Raw genomic sequence first — 25377 nt, 5'->3', positions numbered from 1 at the left:
ATCCAGATCCAAAACACAAAGAAAGATACAGATCCAAAACACAAAACACGAAAAGTGGCCGGTGCACACCCCTAATATATATATAATGTGCTAAAACATGCACCGACACAACATAGAAAGGAGAGAGAAAGGTAGTTTTTCTTTGCCCCAGGAGAGGTGTGCGGATTGATCGTATGCAGGTTGGTGTGGGGCCGGTGTGAGCCTCAATCCCCGTTGCTGGCTTACAATTATTGGAAAAGCACTCGTGCTGCTGCAGTGAAATTAGTTATTGATCCCTTGTCCGGGTGATGAGCCTGTGCTCTCAGTTCCTGCACGCTGCAGAAACAATTCCCTCTCCCTCACATAAACTGACAGCCTTGACTCTTTGTGCACACCCCTCAGCGCCAGAGAACAAGCCTACATTGCAGAGATAGCAGCTTAACCGTTTAATTGCTTCCTTCAATGACATTTCCACTGCTATGTTGTTTTTCTTTTCCAATCTGTGATCCCTGGTGCCTTCTTGTCCTTGTCTTTGGGGGAGAAAAACTGTACAGTGAGATCCATGTTTGTTCCATAAATAGAACATGCCAACAGGGGGTCTTGTAACTGTCCCTCTGCAGGATCCAGCAGCTCCCATGTATTGTCTGGGTGCTAATACATGTCACTGAGCCGAAGTATATGGGAGGTTTGTCCTGCCTTTGTTTATATGAGGTACAAAGGACACAGTGTACATTGGAGAGTCTGCATGAAAATGATAAAATATAAATATAAGTGTATCCATTATATGATAATATTGCCTCAATCACACACAGCTGGCTCAGTCATTTCATGTCATTCTTTTGGTTAAATCTTATTGAGCTGCGACTGCCTTTTAATGCAGCTAGAAGACCAATACAACAGATGAGAAGGCTGCATTGCAAATTTGCCCTGGAGCTTATGCAGGTCCACCTATATTCCCTGCATGCTTTACCAGCAATGAATGTGTTACTGGTAACTTGTTTGTGTTCACAAAAGGTATAGTGGAGCATGCTGGGAGGCTTAGTGAAACAGGATAAGGTGGGGCTTACATTAACACACAGTCACACACCAATTAATAGCTCTGAACTCTCCCACGTGTGTTTTGCTGTGTTTCAATAATGTCTTCAGCCCTGGACGACATGCTTGCCAAGATTCGTGCTGCAGCCTTGGTGAGAGGTCAACATCCAGAGAGGGCATATGGCACAGCTACCACTAATCCCCAAGCATTTGTTAGGAGGGTTAGGCCTCTGGACCGCCGGAGTCCATCCCCAATTCCCAGAACCAGGCGCAGAGTCGCCAGCCCCTGCAGGTACCCTCCAGGAGCGGTTGCTGGACGCAGCCTGGATTTAGACCTGGTAAATCCTGGGAGGAATCTATACACCCTAAACTCTGACTCAGATTTTTCTACTGTGCATAACTGGAGAGAGGAATATGTACCTGTTTCATCCAACAGGCCTTACCAGCGTTCAGTGGACTGTGGACCATCGACTGCAGTCACTGAGCGTACCTACATGCAGGCCCAGTGTGGGCGGGAGCGCTATATTGACAATCTAGGGCAGCCCCGCTTTAGGTCTTCAGCGGGCACCCAGCCAGACTATGAATACCTGGCTATGGGAGCAGGACTTCAGCAGAGCGACATCAGTGGCAGAGGGACTGTTCCAGTTATGGCCCACTCCAGGGACCTAACTAAGTCTGACACTGAGAGGTTCCGCCAAGAATGTGCATCTGCAGGGAGATTGGATCGTCGTGTTACTGAATTGAACCTTGGCCTCCCTGCCCAGGTTTCGGGTAAGAAATTGTAACTCGTAGTTAGCACTCACATATACTATACTACATTTCCTTAAGGCAAACACAAAAGAGGTGCTTCTTCTATATCACCATAAGGCATTTATTTTCTGAAGAGTAGGTGGCTATTCATGTATCCCGCCTACTTCCATTTATATGGACGAGGAAAATGTTGCCGTGATTCATGGGTCAATGATGAGGGAGCAGGGGCCAATAAGAATGAGAATTGCATAACTTTGGCTCTGCCTTCTCATAAACCCGCAATTTGCAGCATTACGTTGCAAGAGGGTTGGCCTAATGGAAAGGAGCACTCGCTGATGCCCTCATCAGTAGTCAGCTGCTTCTTCCAGAGGGGCGAAAGCAAATGTCCGCAAGTATGCTATAGGGTTTTGACCCTGCTGTATGGATAACCATTTGGTGCACCAAATCCAATACCCCTTCAACTGGCAGCTGCAGTGTCACCATGTGGTGTCACCATCACGATGGAGGTTTACTTGCACTTGAGAAAAAAAGTTCTTGCAGTAAAGAAAAGACAACTCTTTCCACAGTGCCACCATGAGCAATGCTGGGGCGGGGTCCCTTGAATCCCTCAATTACCTGATTATAGCTGCTGATATGTGTGCCTTAACAGGATGAGCACCTTCTTCTGTTGGGGAGACCTGGGCAGGAAATTCCAACTTCCCCAGGCCGGAGGTAAGTAATAAATTTGCGGCCCAACTGATCAGGTAAATGCAAAATGGAAGTTGCTCAATAAGTTTATAAGTAACTTGTGCTGGAAAATGTTGTCTACAACGAGAAATCTGAAGGCTAACTAGGCTTGAAGAAAATGAAACTGTCAAGGCAAATTACGGGTAGTACACATAATGGAGGTTTTGGTTAGTATAGGAGTAGATTTTCTATCCAAGGTTGGTGATGTCACTTGGCCAGCCAAATAGAGTTGAGGGGAGTGTTATTACACACGAGGAGTGGTCTGCCCTCATTTCTTGCTTTGCTGCCACAATGTGGCCCCATCGGAGCTCACTTCCTCTGGTGCGTCTGAGGCTGTCAGGGAGATTGTATGTTGCGACCATCAGTCAGTAGTGCGCCCACTAGTGTTCTGATGGTGCATACTACTGCCATAATCATGCCATGAGCCTAGTCCAGAAATCACACTGGCAGGTCTGTGAGGTTGCCAAATGCCCTCTGCTGAGATGGGAAGCGGGTGCTCATCATGGTGGGCAGACACACAGCCTTCTGTCAAGGAGGTTGCTGGCCATGATGCCTTCTCTCTGGTGAGTCAGCGCAACTGCTTGCATCTGTAAAGATAGAGGCTGTTGCCGATTTCATGCCTGGCAGACCCCCCCCCCCCTTCCCCTCTATGCTAAACCTGCTTTCTCCATTAGAGTCTGGATCTGCTTCACACGCTTCTGGCATTTTGGCTCTTATGCAGGTCCTGCTATTTGTTGCCCATCTCCTTTTGCTTCAGCTCCTGCTACGTATTTAGCAGCTATAGCCCATATTTTAGTACAGCACCTCCCCGTATACTTTTCTCTTTTTCCCCAGTCACCTGCCATTGGACTACCACTTTTGCCGCCTCCTATTGGTGTTTCTGCCCTGCATCCCTCCTTTTTGTCGTCTTCTCCTCCTCCTCCTCTTCCTCTTCCAGTTACCTTGCCATCTAGTGGGTTTGGGTGTGTCCATTTTTGATTCTAATGTTTTGTTTTTTTTTCGATTTCAGACTTTGCAGTTCCTTCAAGATCCCAAATGCAGTATGGTGCTCATGTGGGTCGTTCGCAGGGTAATCAGTCTCAGCTATCGGCTACTCTGGATTCTAGGAGGCACTTCGTTGCCCACGGTCAGGACCCTGGTGAGAGTTAAGTTTCTATGGAACCTAATTTTTCTGACATTTTGTTTCCTACTACTTCTTCATCCAGTGATATTGAGCTATCCTTTGCTTGCGCTAGTGGGAAGCATAGAGTGGATAATCCTGGAGATGCATAGGTTGAAGTGCTGCACTGCTCCCAATACAGCTATATTGAAAGGTTTAAGGGATCTGGCCAGTGAAAAATTTGATAGGTTCGCTTTGTGGATAAATTTGCCCATAAAAAGAAAAAGCATTGTGCCTGCTAAATCTAAGACAGGTATGGGGAGGAGGCATTGAAAACTGATGATTACTGGTTGGGAGGCTTCTATATTGCAGCTGCCTGCTATCTATCTAGAGACTCATATGGAGGAGGCCCTAAATGTCATTAAGTACCTCATCTTATTCAATGGATGTATAGCTGGCTGAAAGTTGATATGTGGCACCTTTGTGATTACCAAATTGGCAGAAAGCAGGATGGTAGACATATGATTGACTTTGGTTGCAAGGATGTGGAGTTGTGACTTGATGTCATGCAACCTCGAGGAGAACCTCATAAAGGTCTTGTGCGAAGGTGACTTGTCACAGTTTCAAATCTCTCCACACTCCTTTTGTCTGGGAGGGAATACTCTATGTTCAATAAAGGGCAGTGTGGGCCTGTCCCTTTCATCACTCCTGCATGAACTGTGACTGTTAGGACCCAGTTGGTGTCTCTCGTCAGCCAAAGCTCTGGCCGAGGCTCTTCCTAAGTATAGCTTTCTCTCCTGTTTATTTTTCTGTCATGGTGAGGTTGCTTGCATGGTATCTTAACTGAGAGGATACCAAAATTCTGTTCACTGTTTTGTTTTTTGTTTTTTACTGGGAGGTTGTATGTTGCCCGTTGTTGGAAAAGATATTAGAAGCAGATATGCTGGCAGTTGTGTTGACTAAGGTGCAGAAGGAAGTGCACTTGGGTAGAATGTGGTCCATTCCATACCACTCCTATATCAAACTTGTTTTGCCATCCATGGTGTTTGTTCTCAAGAAGGAGGTGGGTAAGTTTAGGCTAATACAGCACTTGACTTTACTTCTGTGAATGCGGCCATCCCTGAGGAGGTTTGTCGGGTCACGTACCAATGTTTTGATGAGGCTTTGGAATTGGTGTGTCTTGCACACTTTTTGAGTGCTTCAGCACTTCCTGTATTGGAGCATTGTGGCCGGGACGGAGAAACACAGTGTGGCACAATACCTGGATAATTTCTTGGTTGTTGGACTCGGTGATTCCCTGCTTTATTCAGATTTCATATTTTTGATCCAAGCCCTGTTTCGACTTTTTTGGCATTCCCATTGCACAGGAGAAAACTGAGGGCCCAGTTACCAGGTTGACTTATCATTGAAGGCGGTAGCCATTTGCCTCTGGATAAAGTGAGAATGTTGAGAGAATTGGTTGCTTCCATTGATGCATCTTATAGAAACATAGAATGTGATGGCAGATAAGAACCACTTGGCCCATCCAGTCTGCCCTTTTTTAACCTTTTGGTAACCTCAAACATGTGTGACCCTTAGTTCTTTGTAATGATATTATTATGCCTATCCCAGGCATATTTAAATTGCTCTACTGTCTTAGCCTCTACCATCTATGATGGGAGGCTATTCCACTTATCCACTACCCTTTGCATTAAGTAATTTTTACTCAAATTTCCTTTTGAATCTACCTCCCTCAATTACAGGTGTAATAAGTACAAATATGCATGAAGCTCCAGATTTAGAATAAAATCATATAGTAACCAAAGAGGTCAGACAAGGTCACCAGCTGCCTATCATAGGGCCTGAATGCAGCACTCCCAGACACTGCTGCACATTACTCTGGTAGAGGGGTCTGCACGTGCAGCTTGCTGCCCAGTCTGAGCTGCAGAGCTATAGCTGTGAGATAACACCAGTGTAAAGTGCACTGTCCCCTCCTGTGATGGACGTGCACGCCGACCTGCCCAGTCACACATAGCTCTGTCTGAGAGGCACCACTCACCGCAACAGCCCAAGAGAGCAAGTGAGTGAGCGAGACATCTTAGTGACCCTGCGGCAAATGGATTTCGTGTTTTGGCAGTTTCAGTATTTGAAGGTGTATAACTAATTTTTGACATCTACAGCTGTTTATGGATGCTGCTGGCTGCAAGGGGTTTGTGTGTTGGTGTGTCTCCTCTTGTTCCCCTAGTCGGGTGGTCAGAGGATTCACTAGAAATTTAGTGTTGCATGACCTTTTCCCAATTGTTGTTGCACTAGAATTGTGGGGTGGCTTTATGGTGGAACAAATCTACTGCCTTCTGGTGCAGAAATTTAAGGGTGGCTCATTTCCCTCAGATAGAGAATTATATTGCGCTGATCTTTCCCATTTTTAATTGTCGATGGTTTCATTCGTTAGCCCCTCATGAGGCCTTGTTGGGGGACTTATGCTATTCCTCTGTTTGGCAGCTTATCAAGCTCTAGAAGACAAGTCTCTGTCTCCCACAGCCCAAAGATCTTACTGGGATACCTGGCAGAAATGGATATCCTTTCGGGACTCTGACATGCATCAAGGTAAGAGCTGGTGTTTCGTACTATGCTGGCTGTTATATAGTAGCTGTATGAGTGTAGCTGGAAGCACCTAGCTGTGGTTTTGTTTTTTTGTTTTTTCGGGCCTCACCTCCGTTGCTCAGCTGTATGCGGAGTGTAATCCTACTGTACATCTAGTTTCCTCATACATAAGACCCTTAAGTGCTGGCCACCTTCGTTGCCTGATAAGTGTCATCCAATTGATATTCTGCTTTTGGTGGCCTTAATTGAATGGTTGGCTTCAGTGGCTATCAATGGTTTTGGAGTCACTTTTGTCCATTTCCCTTTTGCTATAGGCTACTTTAGGGCCTTCTGGATTAGTGAGTTGGTGTCTGTCAAAGTTTTTGGCCGAGGCTGGCTTGCTGTTCCGGAATGTTCTTGTTGGTCCATCTGCGCTACTGTGTAAGATACGGCATTCCAAGATGGATAAATTGGCACGTGGTTATTGGGTCACTCTGCATGCACAAACAGATGAAAGGGTCTGCTTTCTTATGTGAGTGACTTGTTGTGTTCAGTTATGCCCCTTAGCTTGGGGTTTTTGTTCGGTGCACAGTGACTTAATGCTACTGACAAAGTTCCAGTTTGGGGAGATGTTTGATGGGTTTGGGTCTAGAAATTTGGTATCCATTCTTTCCACAACAGAGTAGCGTCATCGGCTGCAGCTATGGATTTAACGGAGTCTTCCATTAAGGTCTTAGGTCGATGGAAGTCCTCGACATATAAGTATATTTGTGCTGATCAGCTAGTCGTGAGCACCCCTGCGTTGATTGACCCCGAGGTCTTCTCATCACAGATCACAGATCACATATCTGTGAGGGATAAATGGGATTTTGGCTTTTTTTTTTTACCAACCCTAAAAAAATAAATAAATAAAATTATAGTATGAGTTTTGTTTTCCACTTTTTTTTGGGGGTGGGGTGGGGCACTTGTTTCCCTTTCCCTGACTATATCACACGTGTGTGAGGTATTGTTGTGTGTTTTGTTTTCATTTATAGTTTCTCACTACCTTTTTATGTGTTTGTTCCTGCAGGTCCTGGCTTGGATTCTCAGTCCCTTTGGGTGGTGGGGCATTCATATGTTTATTGGGCTGCTAGGCATCCTTCGGCTCTGGATTCTTCCATTTTCCCTTGGGCCCATCAAGTTCGTTGGGTGGGAGTCCCGGGGCTTGAATGTGCCGGGTTGCGTAAGGTCCTGTCTGACACAGCAGCTCGTTTTGGCATCCCCCGCGTTTTGGTGATACATCTAGGCGGGGATGATTTAGGTAACATTAAGTCTGTGGGTGTAATCCTGGCCATTAAAGCTGATGTACAATGGCTGGTGGAGTCATGGAAAGGGATCAAGATCATTTGGTCAGATATCATTCCCCGAAGGTTTTGGTGTAGACCTTCTAGTGGTCCCAAGCTTGATGAGGCTCGCAAAAAGGTCAATGCAGCTGTAGGTCGCTTTGTTTTGAGTCATGGTGGCTTGGTAGTGCAACATCACATGTTGCGCTACAGGTACGATTATCTTTACAGACCGGGTGGCGTGCTTTTGTCTGATGAGGGTATTGGCCTTTTTCTGGAGGAACTGTTTAGGGGGATGGTGAAGGCTATAGATAGTTTAGCGAGTTAGACAGAGTTTTGGTCTTAGTTTCCGCAGTTTGGAGCATGTACTGGCGATATCACCCGCATGGGGATCATTGATACCAGCTGGATACAATTTCTTAAGCATACAGTATGCAGAGAATTAACTCCCTGTATGCCTGATGTTGGTTAGTAGAATCGCATCATGGGCCTTCATCTGTTTGCTTGGTCTGCCACCAGTTTGGCCAAGCTTATCAATATTCGATTATCCAAATTTAAAAAATGTAAAAACTGTTTTTATTAAACAAGTTTCAATTTCTCCATATCCATATTTCATGGTTTTATTGTGTGACAGGGTTTCAGCAGTTTGGGGGTTTAGAGAAACCTGAAGGGCATGAGGAAAATTAAACCAACAAGGCAATACCTGGGTGGTACATAAAATGGCAGTTTTGGTTAGGGTAGGGTTACATTTGCTGATCAGGGTTTATATTGTCACCTGGCCAACCAGTTAGAGTGGGGGGGGATTTTTTTTTTCCTTAACCTTTACAAAGGGGAAGGAAGTGGCCTGCTTTAAGCCTCCATCATCAGAAGAATTTCCCGCGCGATCTTCCCAGATTGTTGTTTTTGTTCATGGTGTTGTCTAGTTTACGTTGCCAGTGTTTTTGAGGCGATGGAGCATGGCAAACTGTGGGCAATGCTATAAATGTTGGGTCGAAGTGCAATTTGGAGCATATACTTGGTGATATCACCCGCATGGGGATCCTGGAAACCACCTAAAAGGGGGTCCAAATTCACAAGTATACAGTAAAGGGAGAAGGCACTCATTTGGTGACCATCTTACGCAGGGGTGAGTGGTATGATCCCCCTGGTTGGCTAATGTTAGTACAATCACATCATGGGCTTTCATGTGTTTGCTTGTGCTTTTGCCTGCTACCAAACTGTCTCAATAAAAAAGTTTTCATTCCACCCTACCCATGTCTCCTCGTTTTTCTATATATATTTTACTGTTGTTAAGTTTTTGTGTGTCAAGGTTTCTGCCATTAGGAGGTTTAGGAAAAGGCACAAAATCCTCCAGAGCACTACTGTCAGCCAGTATACAAACTGCCCCAGTAGCTGGTAGTTATTGCTGATCCTTGTAGAGCCTCATTTTTGGATGCATCCTGGAATGTTTGCTCACAATTTAAAAACATGCGACTATAGGGTCTAATATGGGTACTCTCATGGTTACAGGTTAGAACCATCTTATTAGCAGAAACACCCTGTAATAGTGGATGACTTGATAAAAAAATCGAGATAATGGTTTGCAATCTCAAGTAGGACCCTCCACCAAAGCTCTAATTGGGGAAGCAACTATAAAAACTGCTTGGACAACACATTATGAATTAAATATCTTTTCCGAGAGACCTTAACAATTTTATTATTTTGACTCTAGATGATCCAAGGCTTCAGGAAAATCACATATAGTAGAAGGAGATAAGCCCACTCACATATCATCATGGTACCAACATCAGAAGCCTTGAAAGCCCTAGCACTGTAAATGATTTGTTCCAGAACCTTTTCAAAGGGAATAGACCTGGGACCAAGAAATGGGGCTGACTTTGCTGCTGGTTTAGGTTCTCCAGCTAGGAGAATGAAGAGGTAGTGGTCTATCATGGGATGAAATTAAGGGTCTCCGGAATGGAGCCTCACTACCTTGAGGCTGGGGCTGCCACCAGATTGACATTCCTTACAACAAAGTGAGTTGGTTTAAAGAATGTGAGCAAGTTGCATAACTTTTAATTTGTTAAATAGTAATAGAATATTAAGAGAAAAGATTGCTCCCTTCTGTTCTGCCAGGAACAGAGAGTGGGACAATGTGCACAATATGCTAATAATTCACTGGGAATAACTCTGTAGATCTTTTATGAACTGGATAAAATAAAGACATGCTGCATATATTTTATGTAGGAATGCGCCAATTGTGAAATTTTGATCGATACTCTTTCCAACTTGTGGATAACTAGTAAGTATTGCCCCGAAAGTCCTGGCTACTAATACCTTTGGACTACCTAGGACCATTCCTTCCAGGAGATAATGTGAGAAAGTAATCTTGGGACGTACAATACTAAGGATAGCAAAATTAGGTACTTGCCTCGCTGCCACTATATTCCTTCCACTCCCTCCTCTGTGCCAGACAGAAGTTACTACTTCCATTTACAGTCACAATACAAGGAGAAGTACTGCTGACTGGAGCTGGAAATTAGCGCTGTGCCTGTAATCATCAACTACCCAGAGAAATTAACTAGTGCTGCTGTGTATGTGAGTGTAGAAGGGCTGCTTACTGGTCATTCTCACATTCACCTTCAGGATCTTATGCAACTGTTTTGTAGTTCTGGAGCGAGATTTGAAACAACTGTAGAGGAAAGATAAAAGAGCGAGTACTGGTCGTGGCACCCTTTACGAGGTTGGTGCAATGTTATTACTGGCGCAAGAGCCTCAAACACCTTTGCTGTCTATTTCCCACATGTTTCAGACAGTGTCTCACCTGGTTCACACAAATACTATGAGGGGAAAAGCAATACTCCGAAAGGCCAAGCAGTGCCATCTTTATGTTGCACCCTTGACTGACTAGCTACTAGTTAGTGTACCACCCAACTAGTCTAACAACTGCAGCAATAATGGAAACAGAACTGACCCCAAGAACAAATAATTATGGAGTAGTTACTGTAAAGTGCTTTGCGATGAACCCCTTCTCCAACTGCAATATCCTGCAAATAAGCGACATCTCCTCTTCCTCCAGGGGTGAACACTCCTGGGTGCAACTGCCTGGAGCCAGAAACTAGTACAGTGTAGGTCATTCCCCACTGATCTGGGCCAGGTTCTAGTGCCGCATCTCCTATTACTAGAAGCCAGGAACTAGCACTGTACCTATAATAGCAAGCTGCTAGAAGTTACTGCTCTGTCTGGTTGTCAACTGACCATAGCCAGGAGCTAGCAAAAGTATCTGTATCCACCAAGTTTGACCGTATCCAAGGATATGGAAATGATATAGCAAGTGTTTCCTCCACCTTTTAGATTGTAAACTCAATTGGGCAAGGCCACATTAATTTTATATCCGACTAGGATTAAAGTAAGAAAGTGGCAGTGTAGGGAATCCGAAGCTTTTTCAAGAATCTTGTAACCTGGTTATGTAGAGCTATGAAAGTCAATGATCAAGTCTGGAAATAGATTTGCCAAATTACAGGCAGGCAATGAAGGTACTAGAGAATGGGTGTTCTGTGGGAGAAATGGGGATAGTTGGGTAACAGTCCGGTCGTTGCATTTTTTTTTTTTGACCATCTGCGGTGCAATTCTATTTGCTGGGAGATCCAGGTAGAGAGCATTGCAGTAGTCCAAGGAGGAGATGTATCAAGCCTTGGGCAGATTCTCCACTTTATCTCTCTCCATGGTTTGATTAATTTCACCTAAGTGTGAAGATACAAATGTATGTACGGGTGTAGGAACATCTTCTGGGAGAGTCAAGTGCCTGCTTATGGCTATGTTCCTCAGATGAAAGCATAAAGATTAGATCACACTTGGTGTTTAAGTGTCAGGCCAGAATCCAGGACATCACCAAGATTCTGCACATGGTCAGTGTTTGGCAAATCAAACCCCCCCCAGCATAAATCCAATGGGTTGGCAAATATGTAGTCTTGTTCTTTGACCGTTAGCTCCTATAGAACCTCTAGTCTATCACGATTCAGTCACAGCCAACTGGCCCTCATCTACTCCTGGAGTTGAGGAAATACAATTTCAGAGCTAATTCCCATAATAACAAGGGATGATCTAGATAATTTGGTTATTACGGAGTCCTTGTATAATGAAAATTATGTCTACGACAAAGCAATATCAAGTTTTACTTTATTTAGATATTAAAAAATAGAAGGACAAGTGGTGGAGGAGTAGGTCTTTACATAAAAAAACAAAACAAAAAAAATTGAAGCTATTTTAATACAAGGAAATACAATTGAGACATCTTATAACTCTAGGAGAAGTGGAAAGTGTTCTTCACGCTGGGGCAAGCTATAGACCCCCAGCACCGAAAGAGGAACTGGATTGAGTTCTAATGAAGGACATCACTAAAAGGACAATGATAGGAGAGGTAATAATCATGGAAGATTTAAGTCAGCCTGCACCTAGAGTACCAATCTGATTTCATTGCTATGTTGGTCCACTAGTCTGCCATTGCTCCTTATCAGAATACCACCATAGCTCTTTACTTCCCCTGGTGGCAAAGCTTGCGTAACTGGGAGGGGCTCTGAGCCTTGATCTGTCCTAGATAAAAAAGTCAGGATGGCCGGGTACTTAATAAGCTGTGTGGTGGCCGGTGATTTTTGAAGTAACTTTACTTATGGCTGCTACCAGCATAACATTTTAAATAAAAATGTCTCTTTCATAGATGAGCTGTGTGGTTCTCAGCTATCAAATTCTATACAAATATGTTGCTTTTTCCATATCAATCCCTCATTCGGTCTTTCATTACCTGCAACAGCTCTGCATGTGATATTGCACGTGCATTACGGCCGACCAGACGATATCGCATCCGACCGTGGGAGCATGCAGATAGTCCGCACACACTATGCAATCCACACAATCTATCGTCCTGATCCACGTCAGAACGATAGTTCAGTGGATCACATAGTGTGTACCCGGCTTACAGCTCCATGGATTGTATGAATGTCTGGAACCTATTCATCAAGGTGAACAGGTACAGTAGATTCCACAAGTTCTCATATATGTAAGTAGCAGATTTTTCCCCATTGCTGCAACTCAAGTTGAATTCAGGGTCCCGATGTGCTACATTTCCCCATACATAAGTATTCATTTAAAAGATTATGGGATTGGCTGTGGGAACTAACGACATCTCAAGATGGCGTTAGCCCGCTAAGCCCCACTATTTCCTACAGAAAGGAGATCTGCTCTGTCAGGAGGGGTCCATTCAAAACTTCAACACCGTGGCTTCAACAAATGTGGCTAGGTTTAGGCTGCTTGAAAGGTGGGTTAGGGGGAGAGTTATGGTTAGGATATTGACAAAATTCTATCAGGATGTCGCTGTCGGTAGTCTGACCTCTGGCATCCCGACCGCTGGGATCCTGTACCCAACCTATGCAGTAGACTCTGGCACTAAGCCAGTGGCTACTGCGCTGCTGGAGAGGACGGGGTCTGCACGGAGGCTTTAAAATTCGGACCCCTCCTCTCTTAAAGTGCCCCCGCAAATTTTATTATTTATATATATATATATATATTATACACACAGTGTGCATATGTGTGTATATACTGTGTGTGTATATATTTATATATAGATATACTGTATACACACTGTGTATGTAAATATATATATACACACACTGTGTGTATACAGTGTGTGGTATATATATATATATATATATATACACACACAGTATATACACACACATGCAACTGTGTGTGTGTGTATATATACAGTGTATATATATATATATATATACACACACAGTGTGCATATATACTGTGTGTGTATATATTTATATATATACTGTAGACACACTGGGCCTCATTAAGAGGCGGTCGTAGGATGCAAGCGGTCGCTCAGAAACAGGGCGGCCGCTTGCATCCTGAACGGCCGCCTCCATGTCGGTCGTTAGGCTAGCTCTAACGACCTCTAAGGGAGATGGTCGCGATGGTCAAGACCATCGCGACCATCGGGGCTTACGACGAGACCCTTGGGTAGGGTCTCGTCAACCTTAAGCCCCAGGGAGCTACCTGCTCTGTTTGAGCAGGAAGCTCCCCACTGACATCACTGATGATGTCAGTGGGGACGCCCACAAAACGGCAAGCGTTCCGAAAGGAACGCCTCCGTTTGGCCGGGCACGCCCCCTGCCCGCCCAGCAAACGGAGCGAGCTGTCAATCAACATCGACAGCTCGCTCCGTCTGCTTCGAGCCCGCTAATGACGGGTGATCTGTCGTTAGCGGGGGCTCGCGCATGTGCACGACGGAGCCGTCTCCGGCGTGCGTATGCCCTGTGGACCAACATCGAGTCGGTTGCGAGCGCTCATCTTTCCCTCTATCCTGACTAGTCTCCCAGTTCCTTCCACTGAAAAACATCCCCATAGCATGATGCTGCCACTACCATGCTTCACTGTAGGGATGGCATTGGCCTGGTGATGAGCGGTGCCTGGTTTCCTCCAAACATAACACCTGGCATTCACGCCAAAGAGTTCAATCTTTGTCTCATTAGACCAGGGAAGTTTGTTTATCATGGTCTGAGAGTCCTTCAGGTACATTTTGGCAAACTCCAGGTGGCCTGCCATGTGCTTTTTACCAAGGAGTGGCTTCCGTCTGGCCACTCTACCATACAGGCCTGATTAGTGAATTCCTGCAGAGATGGTTGTTTTTCTGGAAGGTTCTCCTCTCTCCACAGAGGAATGCTGCAGCTCTGACAGAGCGACCGTAGGGTTCTTGGTCACCCCCCTGACTAGGGCCCTCCTCCCCCGATCGCTCAGTTTAGACGGCCGGCGAACTCTAGGAAGAGTCCTGGTGGTTCTGAACTTCTTGCATTTACGGATGATGGAGGCCACTGTGCTCATTGGGACCTTCAAAGCAGCAGATATTGTTCTGTACCCTTCCCCAGATTTGTGCCTCGAGACAATCCTGTCTCGAAGGTCTACAGACAATTCCTTAGACTTCATTATTGGTTTGTGCTCTGACATGCACTGTCAAGTGTGGGACCTTATATAGACAGGTGTATGCCTTTCCAAATCATGTCCAATCAACTGAATTTACCACAGGTGGACTCCAATTAAGCTGTATGAACATCTCAAGGATGATCAGTGGAAACAGGATGCGCCTGAGCTCAATTTTGAGCTTCATGGCAAAGGCTGTGAATACTTATGTACATGTGATTTCTTATTTATTTATTTATTTTTAATAAAATTTGTAAAAATCTCAAAAAACTTTTTATACGTTGTCATTATGGGGTATTGTGTGTAGAATTTTGGAATAAGGCTGTAACATAACAAAATGTGGAAAAAGTGAAGCGCTGTGAATAGTTTCCGGATGCACTGTATACAGAGTGTGTGTGTGTGTGTGTATATATATATATATTAGGGATGAGCGGGTTCGGTTCCCTGAGAACCGAACCCACCCGAACTTCGGGGATCCGGGGCGATCCGAGCCCAAGCTCGGATCTCCCTGTCTGCCCCGGATCCCTCTCCCGAGGCAAAACCTCGAGATCTGCTGTCGGATCTCGAGGTTTTGCCTCGAGCGGCCATTTAAAAAAAAATGCCTTTGCCTTTAATGGGCAAAGTGCTGATTGGCTGACAGAGCCGTCTGTCACGGCTCTCAGCCAATCAGCATTATGGTGCTCATTTGCATGTAGCACGGACTCGTGAGATCCGTGCTACATGCATCTGTGTGATTGACAGTGACACAGAGCACAGATGGGTCAGTGAGACCCGTCTGTGCTGCTGTGTATTTCAATGACACAGATGCACGCACGGACCAGGAGATCCGTGCTACTTGCATCTGTGTCATTGACACAGAGCACTAACGGGTCCGTGAGACCCGTCTGTGCTGCTGTGGTAAATAAAAAAAAAAAAACCTGTGTAAAAAGAGAAAAAAATGGCGTGCCCCCCCCCCAAAAAAAGAGCAACCAGCCCCGGGCATTAGTGACCCAGTGCTGGGTGTGCTTAAATACAGGGGACAAACGACATAGGGGTCCCCTGTACTTAAACACAACCAGCACCGGGCTAGTCAGAACCAGAGCTGGTTGCCAAAATACGGGGGACAAACGACGTAGGGGTCCCCCGTATTCTGCGCAACCAGCTCTGGGCTCTGATCCGGTCCTGGTTCTGGAAATACAGGGGAAAAAAATGAGTAGGGTTCCCCTGTATGTTCCAGAACCAGCACTGGACTTTTTCTAGCGGGGGGCTGATGCCACAGCCAGGGGAGCCCTTTCACCGGGCCCCCCAGCCGCAGCATCAGCCCTGACCGCTAGTCAGCCCAGGCCGGGGATCCCTGGAGAGCTGGGGACCCCCCCAATAAAGGGGTCACCCTCTCCAGGGCACCCCAGGCCCAGGCTGATAGCCCGGGGCTATCCCCGCCACCCCTGGTGGCGGTGGGTGGCGGGTTGATTGTGTGGTGTGGTGTAAATAAAGAATATCAAACATTGTCTTTACAAGTAGAACTGCAAGTCCCAGCAAGCCTGCCCCGCATGCTGGTACTTGGAGAACCACAAGTACCAGCATGCAGGGCATTAAGGGCCCACTAGTACCTGTAGTTCACCTGTAAAAAAATGTTTAAAAAAAACACAGGACACACACACCGTGACAGTATAAGTTTATTAAACATACATACACACACACACACACACACATGTACACATACTCACCTATGTAACCCTGTAGCATCGGTCCACTTGTCCGGTAAAGTATCCATAGGGGACCTGTGAAAAAAAACATACTCACCATCTCCTATGCGAGGTTCTGTCCTCTTCGTTCCAAAGTAGGCATCCCCGGACTTGGCAAAAAAAAACAAACGAAAACGCGATCCACGAACTTAGTACCGTTCTATAGAACGGTACTTCCCGAATGAGAGCTTAGCGGCGGGGTATCACCATGGAAACCCCGCTGCTAAGCGTTCATTGGCTGAGAGAGGCCATCTCCCGTCTCTCTCAGCCAATGAACGGCTCCCTCCATTGTAGTCAATGCTGGGAGCCGCAAGGTTATTAAAGTTTACCCTGCGGTTCCCACCATTGACTACAATGGAGGGAGCCGTTCATTGGCTGAGAGACGGGAGATGACCTCTCTCAGCCAATGAACGCTTAGCAGCGGGGTTTCCATGGTGATACCCCGCCGCTAAGCTCTCATTCGGGAAGTACCGTTCTATAGAACGGTACTAAGTTCGTGGATCGCGTTTTCGTTTTTTTTTTTTGCCAAGTCCGGGGATGCCTACTTTGGAACGAAGAGGACAGAACCTCGCATAGGAGATGGTGAGTATGTTTTTTTTCACAGGTCCCCTAGGGATACTTTACCGGACAAGTGGACCGATGCTACAGGTTACATAGGTGAGTATGTGTACATGTGTGTGTGTGTATGTATGTTTAATAAACTTATACTGTCACGGTGTGTGTGTCCTGTGTTTTTTTAAACATTTTTTTTACAGGTGAACTACAGGTACTAGTGGGCCCTTAATGCCCTGCATGCTGGTACTTGTGGTTCTCCAAGTACCAGCATGCGGGGCAGGCTAGCTGGGACTTGCAGTTCTACTTGTAAAGACAATGTTTGATATTCTTTATTTACACCACACCACACAATCAACCCGCCACCCACCGCCACCAGGGGTGGCGGGGATAGCCCCGGGCTATCAGCCTGGGCCTGGGGTGCCCTGGAGAGGGTGACCCCTTTATTGGGGGGGTCCCCAGCTCTCCAGGGATCCCCGGCCTGGGCTGACTAGCGGTCAGGGTTGATGCTGCGGCTGGGGGGCCCGGTGAAAGGGCTCCCCTGGCTGTGGCATCAGCCCCCCGCTAGAAAAAGTCCAGTGCTGGTTCTGGAACATACAGGGGAACCCTACTCATTTTTTGTCCCCTATATTTCCAGAACCAGGACCGGATCAGAGCCCAGAGCTGGTTGCGCAGAATACAGGGGACCCCTACGTCGTTTGTCCCCCGTATTTTGGCAACCAGCGCTGGTTCTGACTAGCCCGGTGCTGGTTGTGCTTAAGTACAGGGGACCCCTACGTCATTTGTCCCCTGTATTTAAGCACACCCAGCACTGGGTTACTAATGCCCGGGGCTGGTTGCTCTTTTTTGCTGGGGTGCACGCCATTTTTTTCTTTTTTTACACAGGTTTTTTTTTTTTTTTTTACCACAGCAGCACAGACGGGTCTCACGGACCTGTCATTGCTCTGTGCCAATCACACAGATGCATGTAGCACGGATCTCCCGGGTTCGTGCTACATGCAAATGGGCACCATAACGCTGATTGGCTTCCTGTCTGCCACTGCAGTGCCACTCCTAGATGGGCCACGTGTTTGTGCCGCCCCCTTGTGTCGCTTAGCATAGTCATCCAGCTTCCTCGGTACAACCTTTTGGCCTAAAAACAATATTGTGAGGTGTGAGGTGTTCAGAATAGAGTGGAAATGAGTGGAAATTAATGTTATTGGGGTTATTAATAGCGTAGGAACAAAAAAAGGCCCATTTATGTGATTTTAGCGTTTTTTTTTTATTTTTTAAGAAAAAATCCAGATCCAAAACACAAAACCCAGAACCCAAAACACGGAAGGGTGGTTTTGGCAAAACCAATCCAGATCCAAAACACGAAGAAAGATCCAGATCCAAAACCAAAACACAAAACACGAAAAGTGTCCGGTGCACACCCCTAATATATATATATATATATATATATATATATATAGTGTATACTATATATCTATAGAGCGAAAGGGAGATGTTATATTTAACTATTTATTATTTTATGCTAATAACAGATAGCCTGTAGTCATCATTCCAAGAGTTTTGGAGGACTTCTTAGAACAAGACATTATATTTGTCTCCTGCCAAGCACAACAACAAAACTCACAGTTTGAAAGCAAAACAATGATCAAATTAACTGTCTCACAAGATGCCACACATAAGTCACTTAGCAGTGTTGCCATGGAACTGAAAACAGACTGACTCATTGACTGCTATGGTGCCGGGAATAGAACAGGCGAGAGAAGGGGGAAGTATTGAGAACGATAGGATCAAAGAGTTGGTGGCAGCTGGCAAGACCCACACACCGGCCAAACTTACCGGGAAATTGCTCAGTTTAGGCTTATTTGTATTGGTTGCTATCTGCAACTCAATAAATAAACACATTGTTCATTTAATTATAAAATACTGAGGTGTAATTTTAAATCTTAAACTCATATTGGTTCTAGTTGGTAAATCTTCTGAGCCTTTGGCATGCCACCTAAGACTGTTCTATGTGCCATGTATGGCACGAGTGCCTACGGTTGCCCCTGCTATAATAACCAAATAGTATGACCCAATGCTCTAAATAAATTGAATCTTTATCTCCATACTACACGGAGCCAAGGCCCTGATTCAGCAGAAGATGCAGTTAAGGAGCATAATGCAGATTCCCGATTATTGGGAATCTGTACATGCGCAGAACACGTTCTCTGCACATGTGCAGAGCAGGTCCTGCAGGATTGCAGGCAGTCCCGCTTATGCCACTGGCTGATTGACAGGCAGAGGAGTTTGTGGGGCGGTGCAGGGGGCGGGAACAGCCTGCGTTCCTGGAAACGGGGGCATGTCGCCCCTGTTTTCCGGGAGGGGCAAGGCCAGGGTCTGCCTAAAACAAAACAGAACACGGAAGCAGTCTTCCTGGCTTCACAGGCTGTCAGGACCCGGACGGAGACTTCCTGACCTCGCAGGCTGTCCGAACCTGGATAGGCTGCGGTAGTTGTCCGAGGCTGCGGTAGTTGTCCGAGGCTGCTACCTCGGTGGCAGCACTGGCATCGCAGATGAGGCAAAGAGGTGTCACACAGCTCCTGCTGCAATTGCGTTTTAGCAAGGACGGAATTGCAAAGCTGCTTGTGTGCGGCTTTGCAATTCTGTCCTCTGCTGAAACAAGCCCTAAGACCTCTGCGTCTGCTACCACCAATGTACCTTAATGTGGATTGGTTAGTTGTGGACAGGCTCCTGGTTTACACATGTATGTTAATTCAGATGTACACATTTTACTTGAACATGTGCTGTATTAAATACATATTTTATGTTAGAAAAACCGCACAAGTTCACATGGGCCCCAAAGTGATGGCACTAGTTCCGAGTAGATGTATGGGCCGCAGTATCATAAATAATGCCCCCTGCTTCCACCGTGTGTATGTGATTGTACACTATGAGGTTGTCATTCTTCCAGTGCACTGAAGACTGAAAAAAAAAAGGCATTGAAAACTCCTAGGCATTTGAAAGCTGTTTTTACTGTTAGACAAAAGCTACCACAACTGCGAATGTGAACGCAGAGCACAGGAAAAGCGTTCCCAGACTGGTCAGTACGGAGGAGAACAATACATTGTAAAACAGTGACACATAATTCAGCATTCAAACTAGATAAAAACTCAAACACCGAGGATGACACCCATTCCCGGAGCTAGTGAGGCTGCAGGGCATTTACCGAAAGCCTTTGTTCCTGCCCCTCCCCACTTATGTGTATGTACCGAGCTGCTGAGAGACAGGCTACAGGCAGCTGCTTATTCACAACAGCCTTTGGCAAAGGAGAATATTCCCATCTCTTTCCTCCATGTTCCTCTCCCTGGTCCACTCTGGAACAGCCTGCACAAACCTAAGGTCTCAGTGTGTCCCACAAGTGTAATACACTGCACTCTTTGCAACTGATTCATGCATTTTGTTTAATAGGACTTTTTTTTTGTCAGAATTTGTTATTAATTAGAATCTATTAGATCACTATCTGTTATGTTATCAATATCCCATCTATCTCATCAGCATATTTAGGGGTCTATGTACTAAGCAGTGTTAGGAGACAGAGTGAAAAGTGATAAGGAAGTGACAAGGTATCAGCCAATCAGCTCCCAACTGTCATCTCACAGGCTGTGTTTAAAAAATGACAGTTGGAAGCTGATTGGCTGGCACCTTATCACTTACTTATCACTTTTCACGCTGTCTCCTAACACTGCTTAGTAAATAGACCCCATAATAACTACAATTATTGGTATTCCGAATAAAAACAAAGCAATAAAAAGTTGCTGCCATTGACGTCACATTGTGGGCGGGGACACACGATTGCGTCATCATAGCCCCGCCCCCTCTTCACAATGCCGTTAATTTCGGCATTGTGAAGCAGGGGGCGGGGCCACGATAATGCGATTCAGCACGAATCGCGTCACCGCCCCCCCCACTGCGAGGGTCTCTACTTTTTTCTGGGGGGAGGTTGGGAGGGTTGCAGGCTTCCGGGAGACTTGCCTGCCTTTCCGGGGCGCCGGGAGCAGCACCCAAAAATCGGGAGGGTAGGCAAGCCTGGCCTAAACTTAACCCCTAACCCTCCCTGAGGTCCGCTATTCTAAGCGCCAGCATTACCTTTGTCAGGATATTGACTGTATCTTGTTTACAGTGCTTTCCAGCATTATAGCTAATATTGTACTATACAACCATATACTGTATATCCATACAACCATATACGGTATATCCATTCAGTCACAGGCTATATACAGGCTACAGCTAGATATTTCAGTGCCCCAAAGTTTCTTGAGAGGGACATCCTCCCCTCACTTGCCTTATCAGTCCTTCTGCCCGCCAGCCTCCCCTTGCTGTCTGCAGAGTTCCGCCAGCCTCCCCTTGCTGTTTGCAGAGTTCCGCCAGCCTCCCCTTGCTGTCTGCAGAGGTCACCCAGCCTCCCCTTGCTGTCTGCAGATTTCTGTCAGCCTCCCCTTGCTGTCTGCAGAGTTTCCTTATGTGGGGCACACACTTGGCCTACGGACCCAGCAACCGAGCGACTGATTTGGTAAGCATACACACTTAAAAATCAGCCGCAGGATATGTCTGGCCAGACATATTAACTGGGCCAGCCGCTGATATTTCATATGCAAGCCCATAGGAGTATCCACATTTACTGAGCACGATGCCTGATTGTGCATATATGGGGCATGGTGGAGAGCTCCATTCGTACCCAAGATCCTGCACCTCTAAATATCAGGGAGCTGTGGGAAGCTATAAAGATGGCACGGGTCAACATCTCTCCAGAGGTCTTCCGTCTACTTGTGGAATCGATGCCACGTTGAGTTGCTGCACTTCACAGGGCTAGAGGGGGTTCTACATGAGAGGCATCTATCCTATGACTTTGGGCACCTTAGTGTAAAGTATAGGTGAACACACTGATACCCCTTTCAGACATACAGCAAAAATCCAGGTTTTTGGCTTGGAACGTGCATCAACCCGGGTTTTTGCAATGTGTGAACAGAAATGACCCAGGTTGAAGTCCTGGGTCCACGACCCTGCTCTTTACCAGGGTTTTTCCCGGGTCACCTCTAGTGTGAATGCATCCAACCTGGGTTTTTAGACCCGGGTTTTGCTCATTGGTTGTTTGGTGCTCCTGCAGATGACATCAACTGCAGGCGCCCGAACCACATGACTGGGAAGCAAACAAATTTAAGTCTGTATTATTTTATGTTCAACTTTGTTATGTGAAAATGTTGTTTTTGTATAGGCCGCAACTTTCTAGAGACGATATTTCTTATATTGTAAGGTAAAAAAAATAAAAAAAATTTCAATAAAAAAAACATTGGAACAAACAAAATTTGTGGTCTTTACTCTAAAAATGCAAAATTTTATATTATATCATTACTATGAACAAAAAACAAAGCATCCCCTTTTAAATCCACACCAAGTTCCATGGCAGACTCAGGTTCAGTGTGAACATATCTGACCCTGAAATGTCCCGGGTTTATGGTGTAGTGTGAATGGGTATTTCAGACTGAGGCCAGGGAATTTCCTGAGTCGATAGACCAAGGGCATAACCATGTATTTCCTGGGTCATATGTCTGAAAGGGGTATGAGAGACAATTTAAAGATGATGGGGACTATTTATCAATTCATATTTGTCCCACGGAAAACAAAAAAAATGTTTTCAAGGGGTACCTGCAAATATTAATTATCCGCTGACTGTATGTACAGGGGACTGCGGCAAATATTGTAGCTGTTTGCTGCAGTCCCCAGTTTCTGACTGCAAAAAGTTGTCCCCAAAAGGTTTCTATCGGGGCTGCCTTATTGCCGAATTAACTAAGCTCTGGAATGTGATGCATACTCCAGATGTCGTTAGCCATTGTAGCTTATGGGCAACATTCCTCAAGAGTTACTTGAGTTATGAGATCCATAGGCAGTCTCCACTTGCTCATGTGTGGTTAGTAGACCGCTAATGTGCTGTAGTGCGTCCAGCTCTGGAAGGAGAAGTGATCGCAGTAGTGATCACTTAATTTCTAGCACACAGCAGGGACGGACGCCTATCGGAGCCCCTGCCTGTTTTTTTTAATACATTCGGGCAAACGTTAAATTCTTATTGTGACGATTAGAAATTCTATCAAACTAAGGGACTGATTCAGCCTCAGATGCTAAGCCGCGGAAGCATGCTATGGGCGATTGTCGCCCGTTTGCGCATGTGTCAAAATACGCATGCGTGAACCAGTCATTGCGTCTGGGAATCGTGCGCTCGTAGCACACAGACTGGACGCTGTTTTCAGTGGCAGCGCCGTTTGTGGGTGGTAACGGGAAGATTCTTGTGAACGGGGGAGTGGTGCTGCAAACGCAGGCGTGTCTGGGCGTCAAAACGGCGTCTTATGGGTGTGCATAATTAGCAAAGTAGCGTTATTCTACACTTCACTTGGTTGTATTTCAGCCTGCAGTGATCGCAGTGCTTGCGGTGGGGTAGGGTCGACCTCAAGGGCTGCGAGCAGCTCTGATGGCTCTCGATGGTTCTGATTAATCATACACTCCCTGGAGATGATCTGTGTTAAGAAAAGAAAAGTGGGCGTCTTTAGAATGGCATGCGTTCGCTCTGCAGTTGCTCTCTAAGACATAGAGGGAGTCCTTACACCGGACAGTGCATCGCGGAATTTGCATACCCGGTCCCTTTTGGCTGCGAGAGAGCGCAGCTTAGCGTCCGGGTCTGAATCGACCCCTAAGAACAGAAAAATTATAAAAATGGCCCTATAAGCATGCAGTACCTCCAGTATGCCTCTAGGTGGTGACATGTGCTTTGTTTACATACAGCACTTTGCCATTGACACACTTTCCTCTGAAATCAAGACCAAATAACAGCCAGTACACAAACAAACTAAACTGCAATATAAGCAATAAATATAATTTATAAAGATATTCTAGTGATCACTTTATCACATTTAATTTTCAAATATATTTGTTTATTTTATTATGCATTTACTTGTTGATTTAATTTTTTTTTTCCTGTTAACATAGCTTTATCTTTTTTTTTTCCTTTAAAGAAACAACAGAAATGGGAAGAAAAAAACAAGACATATAAGTTGAAAAGTCAAATCTGATACAGACAACACTGTGTTTTTAAACAATTTATTGTAGTTAATATTTTATTATACAGTTGAATATGCTACATTTTAACCAGTTATCTTTAAAAAAAAAGAGAAACGAAAATTGCAATTTTGAACCTTATGACAATCACTGTTAATAATAACAAAAACAGAACTCCCCACAATCTTTAACATCTCTTTACTTATAACAGTGGTTCCAAACTGATTGCCGTGGGGCACTTGCAGGGGGTGGCAAGGGTGAAAGGTCCAGGACCAAATCAAATTATTTGTAGTCTATGTAATAGGGAAAGGCCAGTCCTGGTGGCTTCCAATCATAATATATGTGGATAAGCGGAGGGGCAGCCCTGTTTACCACCTCAAAACTGAACTAAAGGGTGACAGGTGAGCACAATTTATTTAATTTTATATATTTTTTAAAATTTCTCAATGGCCTAGGTGTGCCATAAACAAAAGAATTCTGATATTCTAGGACACCGTTATTAAAGAAAATTTAGGAACCACTGACTTACAACAAAGAGCATTTAACATATTCTATATATTATTTATTTAATAACTTTTATTTATATAGCATCATCATATTCCGTAGTGTTTTACAAATATTCCATAGTGTTTTACATATGAGAACAAACATAGTAACAACACGAGAAGAGGCAGGCAGTGGCACACGTAGGGGGTTCTGAGTTGGAGACAGCTGTATCTCTTTCTCAACACAAACCACGTCACTATCCGATATGTCATTTATACAGCTGATGAACAACATATCATGAGTGCATCTGTCTACAGGCAATATGTCTGTGAACAATGTTGTTCACAGGGAATGGGTATGAAATACCAGCGTCTGTTTACCGACTCCAGAAGCCCGAGAGGACAAGATCCCAACTAGACTGGTAAGTATCCTAACCCTCCCCTCCCCCCCCCCCTAACCCTCCTTTAGTGGTGCCTAACCCTAAGACTCCAGGGGTGGTGCCTAACCCTAAGTACACCCCTGGGGTGCCTAAACCTAACCCTCCCTTCTCGCACCCTAAACCTAACCCTCAGGGGGATGCCTAACCCTAACCCCCCAGTGGCGCCTAACCCTCCTCGTCCAAGCCTAACCCATCCTCAGGAGGTGCCTAAAGTTAAGTGCCCCCAGGAGTCAGTTAACCTTTTCCCCCATGTGGCTAAGTGCAAAGACACCCGGAATTACCTGGATTGGTCCGGCGTCCTTCTGTATTCTGGCATCTGGATTGAGACAGCCGTCAGTATTGATGCCTATCTTAAGTCTTAAGTCCCCCGTCGGGCTTTTTTTGTCTGGATATAAACCGGCGGCATGTAGTCCACCGGTCTATTAACTATATCCCTGTTTACAGACATATCAGGTTGGCCCTGCAGCATGGCCGATGCCGATATATCTTGCAGATATATCGGTACATCTGCCGGTGTGTACAGATGACCCGTCGGTACACTGACATCACACCTGTGTCTGCAAATTGAAATGCCTTCGTGATGTCTGGCCAGAGATATCAAGTGGCCGACTGGCAAGTGTGTGTAGCTTACCAAATCGTCCGCTCAGCCGTGGGTCGGCTAAATGT

The 25377-nt window shown here is 45.5% G+C and overlaps 1 protein-coding gene across 2 annotated transcripts; it reads left to right on the top strand.

The window, feature by feature from the left end:
* The first annotated feature begins 992 nt into the window (after positions 1-992).
* On the top strand, positions 993-8713 carry LOC148481509 (uncharacterized). 2 transcript variants are annotated; one of them, XM_088453462.1, is made up of 4 exons: positions 993-1785; positions 3500-3628; positions 6071-6175; positions 7221-8713. In XM_088453462.1, the coding sequence occupies exons 1-4, from the start codon at positions 1116-1118 to the stop codon at positions 7799-7801; spliced, it is 1485 nt and encodes a 494-aa protein (XP_088309588.1). In that variant the 5' UTR covers positions 993-1115; the 3' UTR covers positions 7802-8713. The 2 variants fall into 2 exon arrangements, with proteins under 2 accessions (XP_088309588.1, XP_088309587.1); XM_088453461.1 differs by having other exon boundaries at positions 3500-3634.
* Positions 8714-25377: the final 16664 nt, after the last annotated feature.

The sequence above is a fragment of the Taudactylus pleione genome, unplaced genomic scaffold (assembly GCF_031769625.1).
Source record: "Taudactylus pleione unplaced genomic scaffold, aTauple2 ptg000579l, whole genome shotgun sequence".
Taxonomy (NCBI): Eukaryota; Metazoa; Chordata; class Amphibia; order Anura; family Myobatrachidae; genus Taudactylus; species Taudactylus pleione.
Note: the sequence above shows the minus strand (reverse complement) of the source record. Positions and strands in the feature narration are given on the sequence as shown.

Bases quoted from the DNA above. Each gene is read 5' to 3' on its own strand.
- LOC148481509 (XM_088453461.1), top strand. From the start codon at position 1,116: ATGTCTTCAGCCCTGGACGACATGCTTGCCAAGATTCGTGCTGCAGCC. The intron at 1,786-3,499 runs GTAAGAAATTGT...TTTCGATTTCAG, and splicing joins CCTCCCTGCCCAGGTTTCGG to ACTTTGCAGTTCCTTCAAGA. The intron at 3,635-6,070 runs GTTAAGTTTCTA...TCTGTTTGGCAG, and splicing joins CGGTCAGGACCCTGGTGAGA to CTTATCAAGCTCTAGAAGAC.